At 39.9% G+C, this 21,369-nt stretch overlaps 1 protein-coding gene across 1 annotated transcript in view; it reads left to right on the top strand.

The window, feature by feature from the left end:
• The first annotated feature begins 7,486 nt into the window (after positions 1–7,486).
• Positions 7,487–21,369, top strand: part of BTAF1 (B-TFIID TATA-box binding protein associated factor 1) — a 41,142-nt gene continuing 27,259 nt past the window's right edge. The window contains exons 1-4 of the mRNA XM_014875374.2: positions 7,487–7,758; positions 16,601–16,724; positions 17,747–17,861; positions 20,212–20,358. Coding sequence (XP_014730860.2) covers positions 7,745–7,758; positions 16,601–16,724; positions 17,747–17,861; positions 20,212–20,358 — 400 coding nt within the window. The 5' untranslated portion in view covers positions 7,487–7,744. The remainder of the gene's footprint in view (positions 7,759–16,600; positions 16,725–17,746; positions 17,862–20,211; positions 20,359–21,369) is intronic.

Here is a 21,369-nt window from a genome sequence, read left to right as displayed (position 1 = left end):
GAAATCTGCAATGTACAGCGTTTAGTTTCCTGTGTGAAGAACAGAATTACCTATAAAAGGCCTAGAAATGTTGGCATGTGACTGCATTTTCTCTCAGCTGAGGCAAAAGGTAAATGACCTACAAGGAATCACAAGTGTAATTCGGATCCTTCCTGTTTATTTGCCTCTGAAGTAACTGCTAGCAAGCTGCAGGCTTTCTCTTTGCATGTGCAAAAATGATCAGCAATTTGTTATCCTTCAAATTTGGGATGCACTACTAAAACCAGTGTACCAGGACCAGCAGTTCAGTGACCTGAGCAGCATCTTTTCAAAGAAGACCAATTCTTTCTCGAAATACCTCATGTGAAGTATCCAGAAATACAGGCACCCAAAGGTCATTTGTGGCCTAAGAACCTGCTCAGTGCTGAGAAAAGAAGGAAGGTATTCCCCATATGGGGTTTAGCAAGGAGATAGGACTCCTTGGCTGCTGTGAAGAGCAGTTTATTTAAAATGTGTGTACAAGCAAAAAGCAATAGCTTCCATGCTGTCACCAACCACTAGAGCTTGTTTCCTCTCCAGGCTGACTCTTTACTCGCTCCAGTTGTCAGCAGACTGTGCCTTACTGGTTCCAGTGGACAGCAATTACCAAAGCTGCAGCTTTCTTCCTTTCATGGAGAGCCAGAAAAACAGTTGACAAAAGGAACCAGGTGATGAAGCAACTTGATTCTGTCCTCCTGAGATGAGAAAACAATGCAGGGGTTGCAGGGGAAGGACAGGAAAATAAAGGTTTTTAAAAAGAAAAATGCAGGAGGAGGGAAAATGAAAATTGAAGTGTCAGGGGGAGAGAGGCACCACTGTGAGGGAAGAAATGTGCAAAAGGTGCATGTGTAAAAAGGTAGTGAAAGATTACTGGGTATAAAAAGAGGGCACATGCTGGAGGAGGAGCTCCTGGCCACTTCTTATCTGGGTCTTTTAAGCTGTGCCTGTGGCTCTGTGTGAGCTGATGTAAATAACACTTATCAAAAAAATACAGGAGCACTCAGACCTCTAATCCTACAGTAAAGTCATGTGGGATCTTAAAACTAATTAAGGCTTCTCTCTAAGCTTTAAATCTAGTCTATGTGTAGTATAATATCCTGACTGTATTCCCTGTAGAATCCAAAGAGAATTTCAGACAGTCAAGTAAGAAACTACTCTACAAACCTATTCCGCATTGAAAACGAGCTCAGCTTTTACTGGTATCAGGAATGCCATCATTTGAAGAATCTGAGAATAAAATTTAGTTTGTCTATTACAGGTACATACCTATCTTATCTCACACTTTCAGGACAGCAAGAAAACACACTATAATGTTGCTATTATTGTACCCATCACACAAAACTTACAGTTATAAATTAGTTAAAGTGTAACAAACAAATCTGAAGTAACTCTCTAAGAAGTACAACAAGCAAGTCAACACAATACATACTCAAAGCAGGAGACATTTATTCCTTTATGAGGAACACTCAGGACTGAATGTTCCACAAAGGGAGATGAAAGAACCCTCAACATAGATAAACCTGATAAAGTTGTTACAGATGAGGATGTTCCCCATGTAGTTCTTCAAAGGGCCTCTTCTAATATAAACAGAAAGAAGTTTTTACTTTCAGAGTTATACTACCAAAGAAAAACAAAATTAACTCTTTTAGGAGAAGAAAAGAGAATTCAAACTATTAATATCTGTTCATCTCAGTCCATCTTTGAGATGCACAAAGTAAATTTAAAAAAAAGTATAAACTGGTATATCCAAATGCTAGAGTTGATTGATCCTTGTCTGGTCACTTCAGATGAAAAATGGGACCATCACGTCCTGCTATCAACATCATGTTGTAGATATTCAATAGCAATTCTGGTATACAATAAATGGTAAATTCTGATATTCACACTACATGCTGGAAATCTTTCATAGTCTTAAAATATATTCTGAGAAACAATATTTGCAAATTAAAGTAAAACAGTTGTTTTCTATCACGTAAATATAGGAATTAAAATATATAGAGAGCACCAGACTTGTTTTTAAATCTAATTTAAACTCATTAACTGCTGTAGAACTTGTGATGATGGCCACAGATTAGCCTTCTTTTTTATCTTTGAAAAGCAACAGCTTTTGGAAAGAGCTGGACTAGATGTGAAACCTCTGGCCTTGTTTATTCAGCATTATAGTGTGCTTCTGAATCCTTATGTCCCTGATGACAGAGGTGCTTTTCTATTTATGCTCTTTGTATTCAGTTTGTGCACACTGGAATTATATGCACTTTTTTTTTAACTGCACAGACTAATGTCCCTCTTGCATTAGGTCATGAAAAAATATAGAACAATCAGACTACTGAGATTAAATTTTTTTTAAAAGCCCTTAAAACTACACAACTTTAGATTATAGAAAAACTTAGTAAAAGGTCTCTAGTTGTTTCTCTCATGTTATTTTCATGTTGCATTTTTCCACATGCTGTAGAAAGACCTGCAGACTTATAGGAAGAGTTTGACCTTATTATTTTCCTTTCTCTTTGTCTCTGACTGGCTCCTTTGTGTCTGTTACCTTGATCCAAACAAGCCCAATTAGGTACTTGACATGAGCTTTTCTCCCCTTCCGTTTTTTTTTCTGGATATGCAACATTAAATTCATTTTTATGTATGTATGTATATCTATGTATAAATGTAGGTATATGTGCATCATAAACATATACATAACATATACATATAAATGTGTGTGTGTGTGTATAAATTGAGATCTCTGCTATTCTAAATGTCAGTGAGAAAGCAAGTTTAAAGATGCAATTCTCTATATAAGTTATTCATGTTAATCCCTTGATACTTCAGTATTAAGTTTATTTACTGAATGTAAATTTACTTTAGTTACTGTCTTGACATAGAAAATGGTGTAGCTCCATGCACAGAGAGGTCAAAAGAGGGAGGCTTTAAATGTAAACATAACAGTTTATTTGAAAAAAACCTAACTGTATGAAATGGATAGATAATACCATTTCCTAAAAAACATGCCACAGGAACAATTATCTACCCAAACTACAAAATATTTATTTAACTTAAAACAGCATGGATAACTGCTAGACAAAACTAAGAAACTTAAGAGATTTTGTTCATAAAAGGCTTCCAAAGGATATTTAATTTATGTCCTCGTGTTATAAGAGGGTGGAAAATAGAAATGAGTTAGAAAATGGGAAGTTCAGGATCATGGAACTAAATGCTGAAGAAATTAGAGTCCATGGCTAGCAAAAGCAAGGTGGTTGTACAACCTTGTAAAACAAGGTTGATCAGTTGTACAGAATATCTGTTTAAAATGAAGATGGGCAAGAAACAACACTTCTGAACAAGTCTGTGTCATCTCATGAGATAAAATCCCTGGGAGCAGAAAATCACAAGAAGATAATCACAAGTTTTCCCTATTTGTCATATCATGAGCCTCTCATTCAGGAAAACTGTCTCAAATTGACAATGTTAATTATGATCAAAGGTAATGAAATCTAATGAGATAATTACACAGCTCTGGTACCATTGGGAATCTTTTAGATGTTGGTGATTTTCACTGCCTGTTAGTGGTTATTGCAGTCCTGTTTGATATTGAGAAATTTAAGCCCATCAATCATTTTTCAGAAATGTTGCTGCTGAATGTTATGGGTGGCAATGTTTTGCCCTGATTTATCTCTCAGAATCCTGTACTTCACTGGTATCTCTGAGGTGTTTTAAACTACAAGAGCTATCAGTCAGCATCCAGCCTCCAGCAACCAGCACTTATTGTGAAGAACTTAAAAGGAAGGCCATGAACAAGTTGACTTCTTATTAAGAGGCTTTCAAGAAGGTTGTGCAGCTGCTAAAAAACCTCCATGGAGTAAAAATAATACAATTAAAAGCCATGAGAGTTGGCATGGAAACTAGTGAAAAAATAAATACATCTTTAAATAAAAATCAAGCAGAATAGCAAGAGACAGTATAAGTTAGCAATAAACAAGGGATTACTCAAGAAAAAAAATTCCTTTAGCAATCAGAACTCTGATTTTAACAACACTAGTAAAGAGGGGGCTAACCTACAGAGATAAAATCTCAAACAGAAGCAAGGAAGACTAAATAATACTTGAAAAAGAAACAGTTAAATATATCAAAACAAATAAGAATTTTAAAGTTTAAATGTTAAAAATAGTCTACAAGATATCTAGTTAGTTTGCAGACCTCAGAACAGAAAGCATTATTAAGAAATACATGTTGCAAAGAACCTGAACGTTTACCTGCATAAGTTCATACTGCATAAATGTATCTCAGAGAAATTTTCCCCCAGATTATCAAAATAATGATAGTGATTAAGACACCAGCAGAGAAGCTGTCTAAGCAAACTGCTAAGCAGGGACAAGCTTCTAGACTAGCTTGTCTTCAGACAAGATTTCCAAGTGAATTTGGAAATCAAGTAACACAGACACTAAAATACGTGCAAGCTATTATGAAAATAATCTTTTTTTATCAGACTAGAAGGTACCTAGCACTACAGAGAGTCTGGTGTGATTCTGAGCAATATAAATCTACAAACCTTCAGGACACAAAAAACGAATTGGAAGTTAGTCTTCTAGAAGCCCAGAACATGTAAAATATTATGTTATGTCAGGCCTAATCAGGAAGGATTCCACCTGAAAACCGGTGCCTCTGTCATCTGTTATTTGCACAGCTGGAGCACTTGGAGGCTGCACCACTTTTTGCCTGGGCTCTGGCAGCCAACAGGGCACGTACCCGAGCTGCTGTCACTGGGAATCTGCAGCCCAAGCAGTAAGAATTCACAGGTGAACACAGTTGGCAGAAGGAAGAAAGCAAAATAAAAAACCAGTTGAGATGAATGCAGGAAGCACTGCTTAAAACATACCAAAAGAGTGAAATTACCGAGTTTTATTTAATTTAGGAGCAGGTTGGAGAGAGTATACCGGCACACAACAGATTTTCAGGGGGGATTCTTTTAACAGGAGAAGAAAATGTATAGGTACTCCTTGAAAAATAGGTCAAAAATAAATATGCAAACAAAATGGATGTGATTTACAGAACTGCTGAACAGATGCATGGACAAAGAAGAATTAGTTTTCATAGGGTGTAGGGAAAGGATTGAGCAGAAGATACAAGTGAAAAGTTAAGTAATGACGTGCTTTTACATAAATGTCACATCAAAATACAAATATATATGGTGTGGTACTTGAATGAATTGTGTTTGAGTCCAGAATGCCTGCTATAACAGATCACTCTGTCTTTTGCTGATTGTTTTGCTGGAAGTGCAGTTTATTATAATTTCAGCAAGTACTCAGTGCATATGACCCACCACCAATATTTTCCCTGCACTTAGTTTTATCAGGTAGGAGCTGTTTAAACAAATTTTATTGCATGTTTGATGTGCCCTCTGCCTTGACTGCTATTAAAACTGTTTTTAAGGAACCTAAGAGGAAATAGGATGTTAGAATTGGACATGTCACCTGAGGATCATTTCAATAATGCCCACAGCAGGACAGGATGGCTGCTGATTCCTGGCTAAACAAACACGGAAATACCATCAGGGATGTTTGCTATACATCCATGTCAACAGCATCAAACATACAAGAAAAATATCTCTGTCCTCAGTCTGCTCCTGGCTGCTCCTTACCCTCCCCATACACAGCTAAGTCAAACACACACGGGACAGGAGCAGGCATGTGCCTGGGGTCATGGTCAGGGACCCAGGCAGGTGCACCTGCAACACAAGGGCATGGGATGGCAGAAATGAAACTGTGGGGAGTTTCTGGAGTTCTCTGGTAAGAAGCTCTTGGCCTCCAGCAAAACCCACTGTAGTTTTTGTGTGAATTCAGCTACAGAAGGTATATTGAGCTATTTAAAGGTAGTTACTGCATCAGAGCCATGACAGGCAAAAGGCATTACCTGGGTTGTTGAGTGCAGCACTGTGACAAAATCCGTGTCTACCACTGAAAAACAGGTCTGTGGTTTGCTCTGGCCACACTCTGAGCTCAGAGGCCTCAGGCTGACTCACACTGCCAGTGTTTGGGGCCACTCTAATGCCAGTTTCCAGTTGCCACAATGCTCCCACCAAAGGACAGGAGAAGAGACAGGCAGGAAAGCAGCACCCTGGGCATACTTTATGAAAGGCTGAAGTATAGGCTGGGCCTGCATGGATAAGGATAGATTGAAGCATTATATCCCAGTGTCTTTATGGAAATGTCAAAAGGCAGTGATAATGCAGACAGCATTAGAACGTTTGTTTGGAATATGTGCTCATGGGGACGGAATGAGTGAGCCTATACACGAAGAGTTAACTGTCTGGGGAAAGGGAGACCAACCAGAAAGCCTGTGGGGAGCAGAAATCCCTCCAGAAGGGCTGGGTATGGAACACTCACACTACAATGGGCTTCAGAGGGAAACTTTATCATACAGAGTTATGCAAATTCGTGTGTTTATCCAAGTTTATGCCACCACAGGAAAGAAAAATCTATTATTTTGTTTCCAACTTATCACATGAAAGGTTACGTACGTCAGCTAACTTTGTGTACCAGTCTGGGACCATTAATTTAAATGATTCATCTGGATCTTAATCTGGATTTGATGGAAGCTGATAGCGAGCACTTGGGAGCCTGGTGTGCCTGCCCGGAACAAGTCGCACTGCCGGGCTGGATTCCAGGACCTGTCAGCATCGCTCGGGGCCCGCCGGGCTGGGAGGACGGCCCGCTGTCCCAGCCGGGGCGACAGCAGAGAGCGGGAAACAACGTGGCCCCTCACGGAGGCGCCATGACCGGGCCAGACCAGCCGCCCCATCCCTGCCTGGCGTGGCTGGCTATGTTTATAAACCCTGCGTGTTCCCACCCCTCGTGTGCCATAAAGCCCCTGGGGTACCATCCCGAGGGTTACAGCCACCCCTAACTGCGGCCGCTCCACTGCTGCACTCGCCCGCAAGGACGGTGGGGCGGCCCGAGTGGGCCCAGCGACAGCGCGGGGCATGCCGGGAGTTGTAGTCCCACGGGCAGCAGCTTCGCGCCGCAGCACCGAGCATGGCCGATGGGCGGCGGACCTCGGCAAGAGGGGGGTGCGGCGTTGGTTCGGCGAATACCGTTTGCCCTCTCCCGCCGTGCTGACGGGGCGAAAGGACCACCGCCCCGTGGGCATGGAAGGAAAAGCGTTTACTCCGCGTTCTTGTGTCCCTCTTCTTCCCTCGGAGTGCGGTATCGGGGTGCCCTCCTTTGAGTTCGCCCCCCCATCACCGTGCAGATGGAACGCCCCGGCAGAGGCTGGCGCCCCCCCCAGCCGGCCCGGCGAGCTCCATGGCCGATCCTGCTCAGTGAGGGCGCTGCGCGCTCCCGCCCTCCTTGCTCTTAGAAGCGCTCCCGCCATTGGCTGCGGCTGGGCGCTCTTGCCAATCAGGAAGCAGCTCTCATGGAGGAAGGGAATAAATACAAGATGGCTGCTCATATAAAACCAGGCATTGGGCTTCGCCCCGGTGATGGGGGAATCGAGGCTTTAACCCGCACTCCGAGGGTCCTTCGCCGCTCCCGCCCACGCCGTCGTCGCCCCGCCTGGAGGAGCGACACTCCGACCGCCGCCGGCCTCTGCCGCGCTCAGCCGCTGCCCGCGGATCGCCGGCGGGGCCGAGGCCGGGTGCGGCGCCCCAGGCCCGAGCGCGGCCCAGCGCCCTCCGCCCGGGCAGCGCCCCGGCCCCCCCGTCCCGCCGCCCGCCGTCAGCCAGGCCCGGCTCCGGGCGGCCATGGCCGTCTCCAGGTCGGTGGGAGCTGGGAAGAATGGGGGAAGTAGGGCCGACAGCGGCGACCCAGCGCTCCCGGCTCTCCGTGTGGCCTGGGTGCGGGGGGGGGAGGAGGGGTGCCCGTTTTCTGTCTCCTTTTGCTTCGGGAGCCTGCGGAGCCCTCGCCGCTGCCGCCCCGCTGGGGTCTGGGGGTCGCTGCGTGCACTGGCGCCTGCGTTTGCTTCCTGGCCTGGGGTGACTGCCGTGCCCCCTCCCTTCCTCGGGCCGCAGGGGCTCTGCCTGGGGCGTCTCGGGCTTCCTCCTGAATTCGACACCTTCGTTTTGTCGGCCAGGCTTTCCTAGGATAGTTAAACTGCTAGGGACTAGGAAATTCTGATATTGAGTCCCAAAAACTGTTGAGAAACCATTTTTGCATTTCAGAGCCCTTAGTTGTAAAGTAACCAAAATAAAATAGGCTTTCATGGAGAAAAATCATCAGTATAATCTGGCTCTGCCTCAAAATGTTGGGCAGTATCTGCTTGCACACATGTGCTCTGGGGTGTGCCAGCGTTTAAAGCATTCACCGATACAGAGGTGTGTCTTAACAGAGCTGTTCTATAAAAAATGCTGAGCACAAATTCCTGCCTTTTTTTTTTTTTTTTTTTTTTTTTTAGTGTGTGTGAAATGGGCGGGTTAAGCTTCCTAACAGGATAATTGAAAGGAAACCATAAATCCAAATTAAGCTTGTGATAGATTAGCTCCAATTCACGTGTTGGTAGTATCTCTACTTCCAAAGTGCTATCTCAAAAGTAAATTCTATTTCAGTAGCTGTGTGTAAATAAGTTTGCAATTTTATGTAGCAAAGTAAAGGTGTGCACATTTGTAATGGAAATCCATTCTTCATCAAAATTAATGGCAGCAATACGCCTTTTAAGACTCCTAGTAGCAGGTGTTTTATTTTAAGCTTTGTAGTTTCTACAGAGTATCCCTTTGTTTTATTCTACTCTTCTTTTTTTAATCAACTTGTACGTTATGTTTGCTGTGGCTTTTTCCTGTCCCCCAAATCTGTCCAGAAGAACCTGGAAGTAGTAAGGGTTACTGTAACAAGATTACCGTGTACATTAAAATAAATCATCTAGAATAGAAGAGTCGTCTAATTACACTAAGTCTGGTCAGTCTGCTTAACCAACTTTGCTAATGTACACATGATATGGGGGCTAACTGGAATGTCAAGATAGAGCTTTTCAGCTGTATGCTGAGGCTGTGTCTGCTCCAAAGGCTGCTTTCCATTTCAGTCACCAAGGTTGCTTTAGTGGAAAGCAGTAGTACAAAGATTTAGTTAACATCTTTTGGGAACTGAAAGGAAAACTAGATATTATGGGTCATTGTAAGATTCAATTTAAAGCATTAAAAGTTGGTGTGTTAACTTTAGTAAATGTGCTGTAATACTGGTGAGTTGGTACAGAGTTGTTTCAACTTCACATTTAACTTAGGTAAAAGAATATACGTTTTGGAGTGCTGTAACATCTTGACTATTCCTGGTGAACACGAATGTTTCTATAATTGTAAGAAGTGATAATGTGTAAATTTGGCTTTGTGCATGTTTTTAATAAAGCAAAGCCTGTTTATGTCCCTTTGAAGTTAGACAGCAGCGCCTGATAAATGGAGTTTGCTTTCTGCTGCTGGACCATAGGAGCAGTGATAGTGTCAGTGTTGCTTTTGTAAATAAAGATACCTTTCTTCACCTTTTACTTCAGAACATTGAACTTCAAAGGTCATTTCCTTTCAGACATAATACAAATAATTGTTTGTGCATTTGTGTATATACCCACATAACTTTTTTGTAAAGGTTTAGTTGGTCCAGCTTCTGTTTCAATTCCACTTTTCCTCTAGATAGTTACAGTTACTGTTTTTAATGGATGGACTGCCATAATATTTCATTGCTGAATGCCTCTTACCTATACAAGTTTGGAGAGTAAGGAAGAGCTGGCTTAAATTAGTCGTTCCCCAAATCCCACAGTCCTTATGGAGTGCATACCAAGCATCAATATTAACAATAATTTCATTAGAGGTAATTCTGTATTGGAACAATTATTTTAAAAATAACTTTTGTTGGAAGTGAGGGTTGAAGTAGTTTTGCATTCTCAAAACAAGAAATTATTGGGTGGTTGTTTTGTTTTCCCGGGAAAGTTTAGTTTCTGCTCTTTGGCCAATTGAAAACCTATCACAAAACCCTAATCTGTTCAGGGAGATCCAAACGAACATAGGGAATGCTTTGAAATGCCTCCATATTAGATTGAGAATTTGCAACTTTGCTATTTGTAAGGTCATCTTAAAAGTAATTGTAAGTAGATGTAACATATTGACAAAAAAGTCTGATACTTAATTCTGTGTTTTATGTTACATGAATTGAAGACCACCTTCTATAAAACTTTGTGTTGATGCTCTAGACATAAAGCAGAACACTAGATGCCTCATACTAAAAGATGTTGCAGAATATTTGCACTTCATCTCTTTGGTAGCTTTATGCTGAAGAGACTGAGTGCCATCCTCCAGATGTAGGGATAGGTGGGTGGGAAGGTTGATATTCCTTCTGTGATTTGGTAAGCCTGAACTTCTGTCACCAATCTTAGAAGTATAGATGAAGTAGTATAATTTTTTCATAGCTAATTTAAAAATCCCAATGTTTTTGCTAGTGGAACTGAGAAGGAAAAAAGGAAGCGAAAAGTTTTGGTTCACCTTCATTCCAATGAAGTGCATGATCCACGTGAACAATTGCAGTGGCTCAGTAGTGATCTTTTGAGATACTTCAGAAGGAAAAGTGATACTTCCGAGAGGATGACAACTCATAGATTACTCAGGATGGTAGAGTTTCAGTAGGTAATAAAATGATGATAGTTCTTCAGGATCTAATAAAACCTTTTTCCAGTTTCTTTAATGCGTTCAAAGGCACCTCATGTGTTATTCTAACACCAAGGTGTTAATGCCTTTCTCCTGTTCTTGAGTGCCTTTGCAGTATGAAGGAGACCCAATGTACCTTGAAGGTGTAACAAAATTAGGATGCTTGTAAGGTGCATTAAAGTAAACAATTTTATTTTAATTGGTGTATCCTTTAAGTTCTCCCTGAAATACCTTAAAGACAACCTCTTCAGGGTATGTTCAAGACAGTTCCTTATACAAATATAGGGAGCATAATTTGCAGCTCTTGTAACCCATTCTTGATTTAATCTGTGTAAGACTAATACTGTTTTCTAGCGTTTTCAATGTTTTTGCTTACTTGAATTTGTGTATGACTGGTAATATGTAGATTAGGAACCTAGTTTTTATTTTGAAATAAATAATGTCAAAAGGCTGTGAGACTAAAGCTCCTGTGAACTAAGCAGGCATCATGTATTGCTCTCAGCTTTTGAAGTGTAGGGCTGTGACTTCCCAATAACAAGTGGCTACACTGGCTGGCATTACTCCTTATGTAACATTTCAAATTGAACACTGCATCAAAAATCTCTTATGTGCACTGTATACCTTTTAAAATTTTTTTTAGGTTATCACAGACTTTCTCTATAAAGCATTCAGCTTTAGGCTTCTGTGGAAGCTGTTATTTCATGGCTGTTCTTGCATAAAAAGCAGGAGTTAACCTGAGCAAGTATGTGTTCATTACTACTTAAAGGCCTATGCCCAAAGCATGAGAATAGATATTGTATAACCCATGTGCTTATGGGAGTTCAGACTCAAAAGGGGGGGAAGAATAATGTATCTCTTCCCTTGTTGGTGGAGATTAACTTGCAGACCAGAACAGTGGACTGCCTTCTGTGCTGCTCTTTGTGGGAGGGCTGATACAGTTACGGGAAGGAGGGAAGCAGAGCTGGCATGTGCACTGCTGCCCAAATGAGAGAGAGCTCTCAGACACACTTTTCTCATGGACTGAAGTGGAAATTGAAAGTTAGGATTGCGTGCTGATGAGAATGCCAACCTGCCTCAGCAGATGGAATTTGAATAGTCACCGAGGTGCTCACTTTGTAACTCACTGATAAACATCTTGTATTAGTCTGTCCTGACAGCTGCTTCAACTTGCAGTTCTCTCTCACAGGTTTCATAATGTAATTGGTCACATTTTGGGGTGCCTTGTTAGTTGTTGATACATATGTAATAGTTTACAAGTAAAACTTGTACAGCGACAAGTTGTAGATCATACATGAAATATACAATCCATATGGAATTAATTATACTAATTTTAGCATTTGGTTGGCTTCCATATGCAGTGTATAATACTGTGACCTGGTGTGGTTATGGAGCTGTTGTTTCATTCCAGCTGTTCTTTCAGCTGTGGTGTAGGAAACAAGATTTCTTCTTTGTCCACGATCCCACCTTCACCTAGAAGAAGTAAAATCATAATCCATTCTTTGTGTATCATTGCACTTCTGGGTTTTGTTCTGAATGCTGTTGAGTGGTTTTTTTTTTTCTCTTACTGGCTGATTGTATATTTGAAAGTTGCTTATTTGATTACTTAATCGTTCATGTAAGTGAGTGTTTAGAGCTGACCAAGCTGGGATTTGACCAAATGATGAAGTGACAGCAGAGGACTGTCATATCAACAAGAAAAGCTCAGACTCCATTAGAACTTAGACTGAATTTCACCCTTGTCAAGTCTGAAGTTTAGTTTAGGAATGTTTTCAAGGTGCCCGAGCTATTTCTGTATTAAGAAATAGTGCCTGGGAGAAAGTTTTCTGGATGTTGAAAATATCAGCTCCTAAGAGGATTCCCTTGCCTTCTGATGGGTGCTAGCTAGCAGCTTTTCAAAGAGCTCTAGGCAGAGCTTGACATTACTGTTCCAGGGACTATGCCACTGAGGGTTTTTTGTAAAGTCACACAATTCTGACGGGTTGGAGGATATGCTAAGGTAGTTACAAGGTGTTCATACCAGATGGCTTTTACTGTTCGAGATTGCTCTCAGGAGAGTTTAACATGCTGGGGCACAGGGATGTAAAGTCCAGACAGGTCGTTTCATGGGCAGCAGTGATCAGTTCACTGTCCCTTTTAAGCCTCCATCACTGAAAGTAAAAATTGGAAGTTTCATCATCTCAAGTCCTCTAGGGACCCAGTCCAGTTGGAACACTTACACTGGGACTGTTGGGATCTTTATGCAATGCAGCTGCACATGTGTTCTTTTGCCAGCGTTTTGAAGAGACTCCTACTTACACCTGTATCTTGACATTATTATCCAGCTACTAGTTTTCTAATGCCTCTGGAGCTCAAGAGTTTTTGTTGTCCTGTTTCCACAGGAGTGCCATAAGTTTCACTTTAAATAGTATGCCAACTGTCCCTTCAAATGGAGATCAGCCCCCTGCTTGGGGGCAGCAGCAAAGAACTGCAGGTTAGCATGAAGAACAGAACAGGTCATTTGTTGCAGCATTTGCCTCCTGTGCCTGGGTGAGGGGTCGTGTCTAACTTGGTTTAATGCTCAATGTGCAAAACTGGTGAGCAGAAGCTGGAATCACTGTGGTACCTGGGGAGTGCCACCACTTGGTTGTGGTGGCTGTTCTGTAGGTGAAGCATCTCCAGTGCTACTGGATGCCTGTTTTTAAGCACCTGCATTGATGTATGTGTCAGAAACATTTCTAATGGACATTGTGTCAGTATAAAAGGTGTTTCTTAGAAGAAAAAAAATTGAGTGCAGTGCTGATCATAAGAACTTTGAGTTGTTGCTCTCAGTCCTGTCTGATGTACTTCAACAGGGACTAGAAAAATTTCAAATGTCTAAAGTGAGAGGAAGAAATTATTTACCTCTCTGGGCAAGGTAGTTCTTTGTGCTGATCTCATACAACATGAGTTCATATTAAAGTCATGTATGGTTGCTGGCCTGTTGATGAGATGCAGTTGACACAAGATTGGAGGATGACAGAAGGCTCTAAACCATTGTTTTAGTTAACTGCTGCAATCAGAACTTGAAAATACAAAATTCTTCACTTTTAAGTGCAGAAGAAATAGTTTTAGATATATATAATTTTTAGCATAGCAATTTTCATAATAATTTAAAATTATTTTTCATAATTTATACATCTCTTTTGTTTTAATATTTTTCTTTCCCAAAGTATTCTTTGTGTTTCTGTTGTTTGCTTGTGTCTTCTATAGGCTTAGATCAATTTTTTTGACAGAGTTGAAGTATTTCATAAAATGATTAAAAATTTCGTCTGCACTGTAGAGCATCTCACTGTACCATAGTGCTTCACACTTCTGGGAATGATGTGAGGCATGTGGTGCCCTGCCTCCAGCACTGTCTAGCATGAGAAGCAGAGAACCAAATGCCACTAGAGAACTTAGTTCTCTTTGGCTTTAATATCTTGTTTAGAGACCGCTAGTTTCTTTTGGAAATGAAAACCTTGTCAGAACTTAGGAAACTTCTTTTTTAAACTGCAGGTAGTCAAAACTATTTTGTTAGGAATTTTTCATGGGGTTTTTTCATTCTTAATGAAACTCAGACTGAAAGGTTTAGTTTAAAAAACAAACCAACTAGCACTGGTGATCAAAGACAACTTTTTCAGTGCTACCCTTCCAACTCATGCAGAATTCAGGCTCTGCCATACTCTGCTGCAACACCAACACTTAATTTGAAAATATTGATAGCTCCAAAATGTTACCAGTTTGGGAATTTTACATCCTCCTGCAGGAGGAAAAGAGAATGATTGGTGTGACCAGGACTACTGTTTGTTGTTGGCTGTATTTGCTAATCCCGTTTCCATGTATTTTGCTGGAGTTGAAAGCTGAAACCTTCCTGTAGTGTCAGACAAGTGAAAGATTTTTTTTTTTTTTTTTTGTTTGGCTTGCATTTGTGTGTAAGTTGAGCAGATTACAGTTTAAAACAACAAATTCCAAACCAAGTGCACTGTAGGTTATAAAAACCCCAAACATTTAGCAGGTAGCACAGCTTCAGAAAGTTGTGGGGTTTAGGGGTGAAGATGTAGTGTCGTAATTAAGTTTGGAATTCAAGTTGAGTTCTTGAGGGTAAGCTGACTTAGTGGTTTCCTCGGTTTTGACTTGTGAAGAGTTCTAGCTGAGGAAGTGGTCAAAGTTGCACATTGCGCTTGACTTTGAGATGAAAAAAGATAATTTCATAGTTAAAGGAGCATGTGGTACTGGATAGCAAACTTGTGTATGGAACACTGAGGTTTCACAGAAAGCTGAAGAATAAAAGGGGTGAGAACAGAGCAAACAGTGGTTCTTGTGAAAGCCACTGTGTTTTGTATGGAATAATAGTGACTGCTGTAAATCAGGTTGGGTTGTTACTGTCAAAAGTGCTGAAGAAAAAATACTGGCAACTAATGAGGTACCTGGTGTGTTTCTCCTTACTGCTCCACTATCAGGGATTCACAAGTGTTGAATCTGTAAAGCTTTTTTCTCTTTGACTGTTGAATCACACAAAACTGCTGCATTAGATACATCTGGAGTTTAATTTTTGTGACTTTAAACCAACTTACTAACTAGTAAATCTTGGCAATTAAAACTCTAATTTTATCTACAGAAATTGAAATAAGCTCACCTATTTTAGTAGTAGGAAGTCTAATGAATACTTAATCTAATACCTCCAGTTATGAGAGTATTTGAGTTTTGGTGTTACCTTGGCCCTGCACTGCAATTCTTATTGTGTTATGACACGTTAAGGTATACTCAGGATTAAGGGCAGTTTAAGCATGCTAAAAAAATACAAAATCCAGTTATGTTGCAAAGAGGTTGTTGTGGTTTTTTTCCTTTTCTTTTTAAATTATTGGAACTAATGCCAAAGGCAATGCACATGAAATGTAATTAGTAGCAACAGACTAACAGGGACAAGGCATTTGTCCTTTCCTCTGTGTGCTCAAACCAAGGATGTGTTTATGAAGACAGGTTGTTCAGGATATCTTTATTCTACCAGGATGGTCTAGGTAAGCTTCACTGCTGTGTAAGGTCTGGTTTTGTATTGTTGCAGTTTTTGAAGGAGTATTTTTATGATGAGGCTGGAGGGAACAGTTTTGATTGCACTGTGTGAACAGGTTCTAGATTCATAATCAGTAATAACCTCATACTGCCCAATAACTAATGCATAAACTTGGCACTCATTAGCGACCTCTGATCAACCCACTGATAGAGAATAATGAACACCTGTAACTTCAGTCATACATTTCAGTGTCTAGATAGTTATGTGAATATATATGTGAAGACAGACTTTATTTCTCATTCAGTAACTAAACAAGAAAGAAATGAATTGTTCTACATAGAGATGATTGGAGTCTTTCACTGAATACAGTTACTGTGGAAACAGATCTGGTGGTTAAATCCCTATATTTTGTGAGAAGTGCAGAAGCATCAGATGATTTCCAAGCTGTAAATACGTCAAGAGGTTTGATTTTATGTATTCCAGGTAGTTAGGGGGGAAAAGATGTGAAAAGTAAAAATTTGTCATCCTGGAGAAGCAGAGTTTGGTACTCTAGATAACAGGCTGTGTTGTTAATAGAAGTGTTAATGCACAATAGGAGCAACTGAGCCCCTGCTTTTTCTATCAAATAGAATTTGATGATCACTTACAACATAACGTATTTGTTTCAAGATAGAAAATGTTCTGTCACAGAACAAAGACAGGAATGATTAATTTTTTCTTGTACCTTTTTCTTGTACATTTTTTTGAAGTAGCATTTCTTACAGTTACTCTTTTTTTGTTACCCAATTAAATGTGCTTTTAGAACAGCTGTGCTTATTAGAAAATAAGTACGTTATTCACCCTGCCAACTGACAATGTTCAGGCAAACATCTTTTCGTTATATAAACTGAAAAATGTGGGGGAATATTAATAGAAATGGGCTACTGAACTATGAATAGCATAACTTTTTGGTTTTTGTCAATCACATTTAGGCTCGATCGTCTCTTTATTTTACTGGACACCGGTACAACACCAGTAACAAGAAAAGCAGCTGCACAGCAACTTGGGGAAGTAGTGAAACTGCATCCTCATGAACTGAATAATCTCTTATCTAAAGTAAGCATATTTTTTTCCCTAGTACTTCAGTGGTGAGAATAAAACTAGTTTAAAGGGGTTTGCTTCTGTGGGAAGGAGAAAATGCATTGTGGTCTTGTGTTTTTCAAAAGTATGAGAATGAAGAAAATTAGGGGCTGCTTCTGTTAAAGGTGCTGTTCTGTCAGCTTCTGAAATTATTATATAAGTGAGGTTTCGTTTAGCATTCAGTATTGATATTCAGCATTTATTCAGACCCTCTTATATAAAGAGAAGCTCTACTGCCTTTAAGGATTTCTGCTCTTGCCTTTAAAGATTATTACTTGGGTGATAAAGCATTAAAAATGTCGACAGCTGCATGCCTTTAAAAGCGCTGGAAATTGGGAAGAGTTTTCCATTAGTTTGAGACTTCAATCTGACCAAGTCTAGTAAAACCACCAAAAATAGTCTGCATCTGACAGGTGGAAATGGCTCAGTAACCTCATTTCTATTCTTATTGAACCAGGTGCTCTCATCACAATTGATGCTATCAGCAGAGTGGCCAAGGAATCATGATTATCAAACTGCTTTCAGAGAAATAAATAGTTTTTCCAGCTGTGTGACATAGTGATAAATTAGTTTAGAAGAGCATCTATTGCTTCAAGTGACCCATGTTTTATCTCTTCTTGGGTTAAATGACTTCAGGGTTTTAAGGTCTGTTAATCAATTTTGAATGCTTCCTTGTAGAGAAAAAAGCCAGCAACAAACCAACCAGCCAAAAAAATAAAAACATGTCTCAAGCCTTGTTCAGTACCTGGAGGAAATAAAGCTTCAGTTTAACAGATTGGACTAAATATAACTTACAGAGTCTTAAGGTCGGGCTCTGGCGAGTGTTCTGCTAAGCAGTGAGCAATATAGAAAAGGCTGCTGGCATTTCTTGGTTTGTATGTTGTATTAATTAATTGCATTAAAGTAATTGTGTTTTAATAGAGCATAACAGCTGATTGATTTTTTTTTTAAGTACATTTTAGGCCAATACTTATTTACCTATTAATGTCTCCTTAAAGGTGTTAGTGTATTTAAGAAGTACGAATTGGGACACTCGCATTGCGGCTGGCCAGGCTGTTGAAGCAATAGTGAAAAATGTACCTGAATGGAATCCAACTCCAAGATCAAAACAAGGTGCTCCTTAAATTAATTGTGTATAACTCATTGTTTATCTTATGCAAACTGTCTGTGATACGAGACTTTGCAAGCCATCTATGTCATTTGGTTTTTTATGAGTGTAGACTTTTATTTGCATGTAAGTTGTTTGGAGCAGGGTGCTAATAAGGCCAAGGTCATGAGTTCAGTCTCTGTATGGGCCACTTAAGTGCTGCACTTGATGATCCTTCTGGGTCCCTTCCAACTCAGACTATTGTGTGATTCTGTGAAGTGGGACTGTAGTTAAACCTCTTTGCCTTTAGATATTCTGACCTTTATTTCTTCCAGAATTCCTGTGCTTGTGCTTTGTACCCTCATAAAGCTTTTATAAAGAAAAGGAGTAGCTAGTAAAATATTAAACGGATCAACTTTGTCAAGATAGTTTGCAGAAACTCTTTTCTTCACTCTTCCCTTAATCCAGGCACCTTTCTGAGGGAGGTGAAATGGCAGCTTACTCAAGTCTGTTCTGTTTCTTTTCATCTGGAATCATCATGTTTGGGATGTTAGTTTCCTTAATTGTTGAGTTGTGGACTAAGTGATTTTGTCCAAACTCATTAGTACTGTCTGTGCTCGCAACTTTGTGGCCCGAGTTGCAGAAATTCACTGATTTGTTTAAAAACACACGCATGCTCCCTAAAATAGCAACAATGAAACTCACATCTGTTTGAGATGATCTCATATTTGTTTCACTTGGTGCCTCCCAGTTCTGTTGGCTTTGAATTTGACAAGCAAGTTCTGCATTTTCCTTGTCCATTGTCTTTATTTTTGTAAACCATCATATTTGCTCTCCTCCAACAACTTCTCTTCATATTGAAGATTGCAGTCTCTTCAGTCTTTCCTCACAAGACAGCTGCTTTGTCTTTTAAATAACTTTTTCTCTGTGCTTTCTCTTCTCTTACTTGTCTCCTCCTTGAGATGCACAGAACTCCACTCAGTCTGCCTATATCTCTAGAGTACCGAAATTTACACAGTGACAAAATGATGTGCTTTGTCCTGTCATCAGTGTCCTTCCTGGTGAGACCCAGTACTCGTTGTCTGCTCTGCCTTTCTGTATTCATCTGTTTATTGAGCAGTGAAAGTTGTCAGAAATGCCTCCAAGATTTTTATTTAGTGCAGTGTTCTGTAGGCATGGTTTAGGTTATTCATTTTTACACCTTATGTACTTATTTGCCCATTAGTCTGTTCTGAGTGTCCTCCTTGGATTCCATGGGGGCACAGGCTACCCAAAAGAGTTTAGTGTCACGTGTGTGCTTGGAGAAGAGTGCATTAGTGAATGTCCTTTCCATTGATTAAAGAATTGGTACCAACACTGATCTCCAAAGGACTCCAGAATTAACTTCTGCCTTTCAGTTTGTAAAAGGATGTTCTCCCCAGCTCTCTGCTAACCTAGTTCTTTTGATTTATTCTTTTATATGAATCCTTGCCAGAAGCTTTTAAATGTTATTATATTTGCTGGATGCCCTCTATCCACTTGTGGCAGGTCTTTAAGGACATTGATATTCAGGTTATTGAAAGATGCTTTTTTCCAGAGCAATTCTTTCCCAGTAAATCATATTTATCCATATGCTTAATAATTTAGTTACAGAATCACAGAATAGTTTGGATTGGGAAGAACCTTACAGATCATCTAGTTTCAACCCCTTCTACTGCAGGTGGGGACCCTGCTATTGTGTACTCTATCTTACCAAGTTCATTTCACTTGTCTAGTTCAAGGATTACTTGTAGCATGCCTCTTGTACATGGAAATTGGGTAACCTGTTAGTCTTAGAGACAGCATCCTTTTAGATGCATTGTCCAGTTCATGCATATCTGCCAATCAGATTGTTAATGAAATTGAAAAGTTAATTGTGTGTTTGAGAAAAAAGTAGTTTGACAAGAGCTTACAGCTAGGTGTCAGCAGCCCTTTCTCCCACACCTGTTTAGATCACTCTCTAGCTTGCCCACTTTGGATGCTTGGCTGGTAGGGATATGCAGCAGTGTTGGTGGGCTACTTGTGATACTGTTTGTGAGCCATATGCAGTTCAAAACTGTAAGCTAGCCCTGTGTGTATAGAGAAGGCTTAGTGGTAGGTCAGTGTCCAAGATTTTAAAATGCTAAATTTATCCAGGGAAAAGCATTATTTTCTTTTTCTGTTCAGGTACATTTAGTGACCTATTTCAGTCTATCTTTGTGAAAATTGAGCCTTTATACTTTGTGAATCCAAATGCTGTATGTCTGATGATTCTTTGCAGGAGAGATATTATCTTTTGCTTTTCCTTAATCTTCTGCCAGAATTTTGAACAAAAATTTCATCACATTGTCCTTAATATTATTTTTATTTCCTGCCTAGAACCAGGCTCAGAAAGTCCTAATGAAGATTCACCTTCAACAGATCGGTTGCGTTTTGACAGATTTGATATATGTCGGTTGTTAAAACATGGGGCGTCCCTTCTTGGATCTGCTGGTGCAGAATTTGAAGTCCAAGATGATAAATCAGGTATCTATATTTTACTTGCAAACAAGAAAATTTACTGATATAAAAAAATTTGTTGTGACAGCATTATGAATCTAGTCATCCATGAGTTTTCAGAATGTTAAGAAATAATGACAGAAAATTTCCCCAGCACAAGTGGTTTGTATTTTCATCCTCAAGTAACACAATTTTTAGGGGGTGTGTATTGTTTGTTTGGGTTAACATTATTACTATGTGTACAGTGGGGAAGAAAGGGTGGAAACCTTAAAAAGCATCAGAGATTTCTGTAGACTTTTTAAAAAGGATCAGGCACTATTACTGCTTATTCTTCACCTAAACAGTGTTCCCACATACAGAAGTAGGATATGGTTTATTTAAAAGCTTGAAGGTTTCAAGTATAGAAAGATTGCATGAAAAATACTGTGATAAGACTGACAAAGTTGGAAGATCAAATACCAGTGCATGTGTGATGTTTTTTGTTTCAAGTGACTTGTCTAATATTTTTTTAGCTGAGAGTTGGTTTGTCACTGTAATGGTACTGAATTATTTTAATCTAAGGTATTTTTTGTTATTACTGTACTTCCCTGTTCTTAATCCCAGACAATCTACCCGTTTCTGCACTGAATTAAGTAATACTGTTGATAAGAATCTGACTGTGTAGCACTGATTCCTTTGTTCCCTGTGTGTGATGGATTCTGTGCAGAATACACAGAAGATCAGTAGCTCAGCAAGGAGCAGCACCTGTGGCTGCTGTAACTTGAGCAGTGTCCTGTCTCTTCAGCCTGGTTGCTAATTTATTGCTTGCCATCTTTTAAGCTAGATTAATAAAGTGGTGTACATGTTTCACCTCACCTAATGAAACCCAACACTTCGGTTCATAGAAGCCTGATATTTATCCCAGTGTCACACGATTTCACATAAAAAACTAAAAGAACTAAAATAAATAAGAACTAAAAATCAAAAAATAAGAAAATGAAGCAAAAAATCTTTAGTTGCTGCTTTTTTTTAACTCATGGGAAAATGTCCAGTCTGCTT

This window comes from Sturnus vulgaris, chromosome 8 (genome assembly GCF_052056855.1).
Source record: "Sturnus vulgaris isolate bStuVul1 chromosome 8, bStuVul1.hap1, whole genome shotgun sequence".
Classification (NCBI taxonomy): Eukaryota; Metazoa; Chordata; class Aves; order Passeriformes; family Sturnidae; genus Sturnus; species Sturnus vulgaris.
This window is presented reverse-complemented; position numbering and strand designations above follow the sequence as displayed.